Source organism: Phalacrocorax carbo, chromosome 4 (genome assembly GCF_963921805.1).
Source record: "Phalacrocorax carbo chromosome 4, bPhaCar2.1, whole genome shotgun sequence".
Taxonomy (NCBI): domain Eukaryota; kingdom Metazoa; phylum Chordata; class Aves; order Suliformes; family Phalacrocoracidae; genus Phalacrocorax; species Phalacrocorax carbo.
In genome coordinates, this window is record NC_087516.1 from 82533676 (window position 1) to 82542757 (window position 9082).

At 48.0% G+C, this 9082-nt stretch overlaps 1 protein-coding gene across 8 annotated transcripts in view; it reads left to right on the forward strand.

Moving 5' to 3' along the window:
* Nucleotides 1–7699, forward strand: part of SLC4A4 (solute carrier family 4 member 4) — a 231685-nt gene extending 223986 nt beyond the window's left edge. For 6 of the 8 annotated variants that reach the window (XM_064450714.1, XM_064450720.1, XM_064450716.1 and 3 more), the window contains 2 exons: nucleotides 2749–2828; nucleotides 4081–7699. In XM_064450714.1, the coding sequence (XP_064306784.1) occupies nucleotides 2749–2828; nucleotides 4081–4186 (186 nt within the window). In that variant the 3' untranslated portion in view covers nucleotides 4187–7699. Of the gene's footprint in view, nucleotides 1–682; nucleotides 780–2748; nucleotides 2829–4080 lie in introns of all 8 variants that reach the window. The other 2 variants (XM_064450721.1, XM_064450723.1) reach the window with 1 other exon arrangement.
* Nucleotides 7700–9082: the final 1383 nt, after the last annotated feature.

Here is a 9082-nt window from a genome sequence, read left to right on the forward strand (position 1 = left end):
TTATCGAAGCCAGTGGGGTGTAAATCCTGCTGGTACCCAGACTCCGGTTCGCTGTTCCTCCCGGCTGGCCGGGAGTGCCGAGTTCTTACAGAGGCCCTGGGTTTGATCAGCGCTTTCACGGTAAATGGGGGTGTAACTGAGGCTGGGTTTGACTCGACTGAAATAAAAGGGGGAGTTGAGACAGTCCGGCTTAAGGAACCTCTGCCATATCGTGTCTGGCCCTTGTCCTCGTAGAGCAATTGGGAAGGGAAAAAGGGCTTTAACAGAAATCACAGCAGGATAAAACGTTTTGATGAGCTTTCACAGAAGCCGATGCCCTGCTATTTCTGCCTACGAATGCGTTCTCCATCTGTATTTCCTGCAGCCAACGCCAAGCTGAATTGGATGGTGTCTTATAAGCTGGTGGCAAAGGAGCTGGAGAGGTGGGGAAGGGGGATGATGACAATTACACAAGATTACTCTTTCAACCTGTTTTAATTCTGCAGTGCGAAGGAAGAGGGAAAGTGGGGTGCAGTGGGGAACCAGTGGAAACCAGCAGGCAGCTAAGCTGGACGATGCTTTTTTGGTTTTTCTTTTCCTCATTCCTACAGAAACTATATGAAGGATAATTTTAATTTGTGGGAGACTATACAAGAGAGAGCAGTGAAAATATTCTAAGACCTTGTACACGTTTCTTTCACAGTCTGACTGCCCCTACTCAGAAAAAGTCCCAAGTATTAAAATACCAATGGACATCATGGAGCAGGAACCTTTCCTAAGTGATAGCAAACCTGCCGACAGTGAGTAGAACTAACCTCTTGCATGCCTGATTGACTCTACAAAAATATATATATTTAGAGTTATTTAAAAAAAAAAACAAAACAACCCTTTCCTATTACTTGAGAAGTACTTTATCTTGTTCTTTTTTTTCTCTTTTTTAATTTCCAGGCCTCTGATTTATGACAGATTTTGGTTTTGTGAGCTTTTTTTTTTTTTTTCTTTGCTCGTTACAAAATTGATGTTGTTCCCTCTGGTGCCTCCAGCTTAAGCGCTTTTATCCGGCTACTAACGGGTCTCTTGGCCACTCACTCCCTCCTCCTCTCTTTTCTGACCTTTCCCATTTTGTGTTAACTCTGCTGATGGTTTGATTTATAGTTTTTCCTCTGAGCCTAGTGTTCTGGATTTGCAGCATGTCTAAACTGCATCGCTGTCCCATTACTGTTTGTTTCCTCAGGTGCCAAGCAGTTGCAAAAATCAGCGCTTAAAAGAGTAATTAAGCGTGTCATTGATCCGCATTGCGCATTAAACTGACAAGGCAGTGCTCGGTTGACCGTTAATGTATTTCCCTTCTTAGGCGATTTGCTTTTGTGCTCTTCTGTTTCTTTTTGATTTCTTACCTTAATATCCCTAATTGATTACCGTGATCTTCATTTTCAGTCATTTTCCCCTTTCATGTTGTAGTCTTTTAAGTGAGGAGTTGGGAATAACAACTGACCTTAGCTTTTTTGCCTTGGCGCTGACTTTTGAAAATACTACGAGCATCGGGTGCCACCTGGAGATAAATATGCTGTTTTGTCATGAGGCGGGAGGGGAGAAATACGAGCGATAGAAGTGGATAAGTACTGCTGCAAGGCTGGTGGTTTCTAGGGGTAGGACCCCAAATCACAGACCTAAAGATCCTTAAACTATCATTTGAGTTGAAGAGCTGGTACCCAAGTCCCTCGCCTTCCCATGGCATTTAGATACCTTAGGCAGTCCTAAGCATCGCTCTGTGGCTTTTAGATACAGGAACACCGAGGGGTTGGCGTCATACAACAGAGCCAAAGAGAAGGAGTCGTTTCCCTGACTATTTAGACATTCTCAGTGCTTTGGCAATGAGAAAAAGGGGCAACATCAGCCTCGGACAGCCGAACAGATCCTCCTCATTTTATTGTGATAACGTCCTGATGTGCTAAAACCAAATTGCATCGTAAATGCTGTCACACAGGATTTTACGGTCAGATGCACTGTTTTCAACACCTTTCAAGCTGAAATAGTTAAGGAAACATTAATTCTGCCGCAAACCTGTTTGTTGGAATGCCCTTTGAGCCAGCGCAGGGTAAATCACCCGTGAATCAAGCGGTGTTTGGTTCGCGTATTTGTACATTTTTAGAATCCAGTAATTGATTTGCTGTTTTTTAATTCAAAATAACACACACCCCCACCCAAAAAAAAAAATAATCAGGCCCTTGGACTACAAAAAGTGGCTGGAAGCCAGCAACACTGTGGTATTGTTCCTGAATGTAGCTGTGCTCTGCGATTCAAAGTATATTACTAATAATACTACTTAGGTTAGCTTTCCTTCAGCAATAGCAAGAATGGGATGATTGTTAACAGAGAGTGCACTTGCCCACGCTGAGTCGGGAAAGGAAAGCCAGTCCAGGCAGCAAGCCACCTATTTGCTCGCAAGGAGTTTGGGTGCGGCAGTGAGGAGCACGGGGTAACTAATGAGGTGTAGATAGAAGGTAAGTGTCAAGACCTAAAGGTGGTGAAAGCCTTGGGAAATAAGTCTTTTGGTCACGTTGGCGGTTCAAGGGGTTTTTGTCTTGGAGGAGAGAGAGAGAAATTGAGTATTTTCATTTACAAGCTGTGAAGTTCATCTGGCAGGCAGTCAGCAGTAAAAAAGCATGGCCAAATAGCTGAGAGTGGACTGGAGAAGCTGAGGCAGGGCTTGAGAAGCCATCGGTGCTGCAGGCAATGACAAACAAGACTTTCTTCCCTCCCCAACAGGAGAAAAATCACCAACATTCCTTGAACGCCACACGTCGTGCTGATACAATTCCTTTCCTTCGCTCACACGCCATGCCAAGGTAAGCACCCAAAAAACGCGCTTCATAATGATTCCCTCAGAAGCATCTCGGCTACTCCTCAGTATAACAAAAGTCAACGAGGGAAAGTTTCTGTCCCCCTGCAGGAAACTCTTATAAAGCACTTGGAGAAAATTCCCTCCGCAGGGTTGCAGCGTCCCAGGGTGATGACCAACACGGCCTCCCCGTGCGTGGGACGGGGAGTGGAGAGCCGGCGGGAGGCCTGGGGGCTCCGCCAGCCTCGGTCGGACCCCAGCTGCAGTACCGATGGCTGGCTTGGGGTCTAAACTGAGGAATATGCGGAGCAAGCGGGAGGAGACTAGAAAACATGTCTACAAGGGGAAAGTTTAATTCATTGGGCTTTTAAAAAAATAGAGACAAATGGTGAGAGAAAATTGCTGCTATGCATTCCTTCAGTCACGTGACAGGATGTTGCGAGGAGGAAGTAATCTGTTTTCCCATGTCTGTGGTGGAAAACAGAGTAAATAATAACCTTAAATTGCAGCAAGGGAGAGTTAAGTAACAATTTCTCAGAGCTCAGCCACGGCTCAGCCCCTTGGGGCCACCTTGGGCCTCCCAGTGCCAGGAGTCAGACCTAGACCAAGGCAGCAATAGTCCTCTGGGAGGTCAAAGAAGTATCTACCCTTCCAGGTGTTAGAGTGGGCGTGAAATTAATCTCAGTGGCTATAACCAGGTTGTTTCAAAGGCAGTTTATGAGTGTTGCCACAGCTTGGTGTGAAGCACAAGTGCTGGATACTTGGAGGTTCTCAGTCAATGAAATCGGGTGGGTTTACCTCCCGACGTGAGCAGTGTTTAGACCAACTCATTAAAATTACCTTATGTGATGGACAGGCCTTATCTTAAGACCAGCTGTCTATTACAGCTGCCTGTCAAGGTTATTTACTTGGTACTTACATGCTGCCAGTTTCAGAAAGCTGTATCATATGAAGAGCTAATGCAAGGAACCGATACTGGGAATGGGGCGCTTGAACCGTTTCTAGATGTGACGCCGACTGTTGGGTTTCCCAGTAAGCCCCAGGATCTGCATTTTTCCCAGTTTACACCAGTTGCCCCTCTGTTTTGTTTGTAAAATGCTGGTTTTCTCGGGCAAGTTGTAGATGATTTTTTTTTTTCAGGACGTGGTCACCGGGAAGCTGTGCTGGCAGAAGCCCTGAGCACGGCAGACCACGTTAAGAACGGCTGAGAAGGCCGGAGGCGGTCCCCACGCTTACCTTGTCTGTCTTTTTCTTCGCAGCCCTCCACGAACTCCAGTAAAAGTTGTGCCTCAAATTAGAATAGAACTTGAGCCTGAAGACAATGGTTATTTCTGGAGGAGCAAGGGAACAGAAACTACTTTGTAATTTGTCTGTCTGTTAAATCTTTTATGGAATTTATTTTGTCACTAGCCAAATACTAAAACGCTCTCCGCTCCCCACCTGCATAGGTAAACGAGACATCCCGCGCTGCCCCTCCACCCTCGCCCCGCAGACCTCCTCTGATCCCCCCCGGCCCCGTTCTCCCACGCTGACCAAGACTCGTTTTGCCGCCTCTGTCGCCCCGACACGCGCGCACCTCTCATGTGCATGCAGAGGGCGGAGGCGTTACGGGTATCGTGTCCCTGTGGGAGGTGTCGGAGGAACCGGCGTTACTGTAGTTGTGAATCGGTGTTTGTCTGTCTGTCGTCTGGCAGAACAGAACTGACCTCCAGGCTAATTCCAAGGCTTGCTTACACTGCTCGAAGATGCTGGAAAGTGCTGCTAATACTAACTCGCCCCTAAAGCCTGTACTTGTAGTTAACGCGGGAAGGAAAAGGAAAAGGTACTTCACTCCCAGCACAGACAAACCATTGCCATCGTTGTAGCGTGTGTTTTGAAACGTCCCTTTCCTATGCAATTTTTTTTTTTAAAGAAACACTTTAATGGACTTAATCCGTCAGGTACATTGAAGAGTGTTATTTTCCTAGATTACTTTAAATTATGGGGGCCTAACCTACGACTTTTTTTTTTTTTTTGTCAATTTTTTTAACCTTTTTTTAATTACTGTAAAGAAAAATGAATTTTTCCTGCAGCAGGAAACATATAGTTATGAGTAGTTCTACCTCTTCTTTCTAGATGCCAGGCTTTCTGTAAAAAAAAAAAAAAATAATGTATTGTACCATATACAATGTGATTTTTACAAAAAAAAAAAAAAGAAAAAAAGAAAAAAAAAAAAAGAAAAAAAGAAACCCAAACAAAACAAAACCGCACCACCGCACCACAATCCCCAGGACGTGGCACAGGGCTGGATCAGTTTGATTAACACCTTCTACTCTGAAGCATCTGTTTTACTTAGGGTCATGTTGTTTTGTTGTTTGATTTTTTTTTAATTTTTTTTTTTAATAAGTAACCTAACTTTACTGTGAAGGAGACGGGATGTAACTTAAATCTCTTGTGGTTTAGGAAGAGTCTTAAATCTAATGGTGGTTAAGCGAAATACTGACCGGCTACCGGCGTCAGGGGTCAGACGCTGATTGTATTCGTGTCGCTGATTACCCTACGCGGTATTGTTCGAATTATTTCTTCCGGCACACCAGCGCGCGTAGGCGCAGGCATGAGGCGACCCCCCGCTGCACTTGGGGCGCGGTGACAGCGCGGCGGCGGAGACAGACGGCTGAAGGTGGCCTGCTGGGTTGTTCCTCCCACCGCTCGTGTTGGCCAGGCTCACAGGCATTGCATCCTCTAGCATCCCACATCTGTTGACCGTCACCTACGGAACTCACCCTAAATTTTCAGTGCTCGGCGCTAGACCCGTCCATCCGTACGCGGTGATGCGCCAGCGCCAAGCAGGCTCGGCACGGGCAGGCCCAGGCTTTCGGTTGTAAGCCAGGCGAGCAAACATCGCCTTGGGAGAGATGGTTTTCTCTCCGTAGCGCCTACGCCCTTGTGTGTGCACGTGAACGTGCGCTCGGGAAACTGGACTTCACCAAGGCGTTTCTGTGATGAAACGTGAGGACTACGTGTAACATGCTGAAAGCTTCATCAAAAAAAAAAATAAAAGGAGGGGAAAAAAAAAAAGCCCAGGTGTAAGGGCTAATTCCCCAGTGGAGAAGAATGCCGCCGCAGAGGACAGGGACGTTGCTGCCACTTCTGTCTTTGCTAAACCAAAGTCCGTGTTGGTTAAGGAAACAGAAACTCACGATGGTGCTGAGACCTCACATGCCAAATGCTAGCATCTCCTCGCTCGTAGAAGTCATTCCGGCAACGGGAGGTACAGAATAGAGCTGCTGTTCTCTTTCCCAGACGTGCTGTAGAAGCAGCCGGGCACCTTAACTTTCCCTACCGTGCTTAGGTTCAAGGATGAGTTAGTCGATGAGGGACTGCGATGGTTTGAGCTCGATCTGCTGCGGCACGGGTGGAGCTGCAGAGGCGCCTGCGCTGCCCACGCACGCCCGTGCGTTCCCCGGCTCGTTCTCGAGGGGGTCTCACTTTCGGCTTCCATGAAATGTGTGTTGACCCTCGGAGGGACGCGCCGGGAACCCAGCCCAAACCCGCTTGGGAAAGGCTGGGGAGACGCTGGAAACGGCCAGAAAAGGAGCGGCTCTGTGGTCCCTTCTGCTGCCAGGCCCCGCTAGCTGGAGGACAGATAACCTGGGAAGTGCGACGCCGGCTTCGGCCGGCGGTTCCCCTCCCTTGGTGAAGACAAGGGGGCTCCCAAAGGGGAAACGGGCTCGAGCGTCACCCACGGCGCGCGCGGGAGCTGGTTGTGTTTTGCCCAGACCTTTGTTTTGTAGGAATTCCGGTAAGTGACGGAGGAAAGATGAAACCAGATGACAGAAACGGGGTCTTCCACTCCCGAACCGTGTTAAATGTACTTGAAATGTGTTGCCTGCTGATCTAGACCTCTCTCTCTTTATTTTTTTTTACTTTTTTTTTTTTATTATAACCCGAGGGAGCTCATACAGAGGGCGGCGTTGCTGAAGGCACGGGACAAAGGTTTCTGTAGCTTTCCATGAAAAACACGCAGCTCTGGTGACAGGAGCTGGAAAGGTTTCCTTGCCTGGTGCCTGCCGGGAGCGCTTTGGTGGCGGCGGTGTCTCCTTTCTTGGTTTTTCCTTTAAAAAAACAAACCAAAACCCAACGCAAAGAACAACCGGGAGCTCTGCCGGCAGGGAAAGGAGCCTGCAGGCGTCACAAGGAAAGTTCCACCGCACTTCTTAGACCTTTGAAAATAACTAAAACTTACTTGTAATCAGAATTGGGGATTCTGTGGGAAAAGCCTGGGGGAGCACTTATGGAAAGAGGTGTGGAGACAGACCCAAAGCCCTCAGAAATCAGAGGCAGCTGTCAGGAAACGACCTGCCCAGAGCAAAACGGGGCTGGGTCCCGCTGGGACCCCGCGACAGCCACCCCGCTGCAGGCAGCTTTGTCCCGGCCCCGGGAGCGTGGTGGCCGCCTGCCTCTGTAGCCCACGCTCGCTTGTCATCGTGGCCGATACATCTTTGGGTTGTTTTGTTGTTTTTTTGTGGTTTTGTTTTTTTTTTTTTTTTTTTGAATCAACACGCACTTTCAGATACTTTTATTATTGTTTTTAATTCTCGTAAGTCTATTTGCTTTGGAGGAAAGAATAAAAACCTAGTATAAAATGAAGTGGATCAAGATGGTGGAACAAAACGGAAAAAAAAAAAAAAGCAGAAAACATTTCAATATATTAAAATGATTTTTTTTTCCAGTAATATAAAACATGAAATTCCTTATAACATAATAGTATTTTACAGTTTTATGAAGCTTTCTATTGTGACTTTTATGGAATCAAAAGATGAAGATGATGAGATATTTTAGCATTTATATTTTTCAAAATTAAATGTATACTGAAAATAAAGTAACTTTATGCATTTATTGGAGAGTCTGTGTGTGTGTTTTTCCTCATTCTGCACCCAGCCTGGTTTGATTGCATCGAGATCCCCGTGTCCCTGTTGTCGTCATCTCCATTTCCGAGGGGAGACGCTTGGCCGCACTCCGGAGGGAGAGGATGCTTAGGAAAAGCCCCAGAAATACATGTGAAAAATGTAGGGAAAGTCTCTTAACAAGCCATAAAGGAGTTTAGGATGCATGGCTGTAGGAGTGAGTTTTAGCGACAGAAATACTCTCTTTGGAGATAATCCAGCGAAGCTTTTTGGAGAGTGAGACGTAACTCGTTCACAAATAAAGGGGAAGAGACCCGAGCCCCACCTCCCTACATCAGTGGGGACGGGGCGGCAGCAGACGGCGGCAGCCAGGTACAAATCCCGGCCCCACGCCTGCTTTTTTTCGGTGGGTCCTTTCCCATGCCGCTCCTTGCTGGGCGCCACGTCGGAAGCCAGCAGAGCCAGAAAGGTGCCGGTGGAGGTGGGGGCTCCCCGAGCCGCCGGCGTTGGAGCGAGGGCACCCTCACCGACCCCACGGAAGATCGTTCGGGGGTGCAGGGAAGGCCCTCGAGGGGCTCCGTGCTGCGGGGCCCTGAGGCAAACCTGGGGTTAGACAAAGAGTGTGGAAAAGGGGTCCAGTAACAGGGATGGGCCCCTCGCGCCCCAAAGCCAGGGGTCGTGGTCGCCGCGGTGGTGGTATCCCGAAAAGCGGCTTCGTTCCCCCGGTGTGCGAAACGCCAAACCACACGCGGAGCGGCGGCATTTTATTAAGTTCGTTTCTGAGCAAAGGTGGGTGCTGGGTGGTAACCCCCAAAGGTGGCACTCCGCGCTACAAGGCGTTTGTGCGGTTAAATGTAAATCACAGCTAATACTCACACGCCTCAGCTAATAGTTGGTTAATTTATTTCTCCCTTGGATGTAGCAGTACAGCTCACTTTCCGTCACCACCCACGCTCGCAGGTTAAGGGACTCACTAGAGGGGGGGCGGTTTCTGGCCTATGGGCCTGATTTCTAGTGTCATAACAAGGATATTTCCCCTACTGGGCTCTTTGTTTTAGTTCTTGTCTATATCCCTATTAGTTGTTCTCCTTGACTGCTCACTTTGTCACCCCGTTCTCAGCAGCTTCTGGGGCGGGATGTTTGCTGTGACCACTCTCTCGGCTCTCCTCAAGGGTATAGTTGTAAAACAAACACTTCTCTATCTCTCCGTTCCCGTCTCTGGCCCTCGATATCTGTTTTGCCGGGCTCGCGTAGTTCATTGTTATGCCTTTAGCGGACAGTTACAAAAATTGCATTTTCTTAGGGATATCAGTGGTGGCAGGGGCTTGGTCCTGGGCAGTGGTGGGAGTTGGGGCTGGTGGGGCTGGAGCATCAC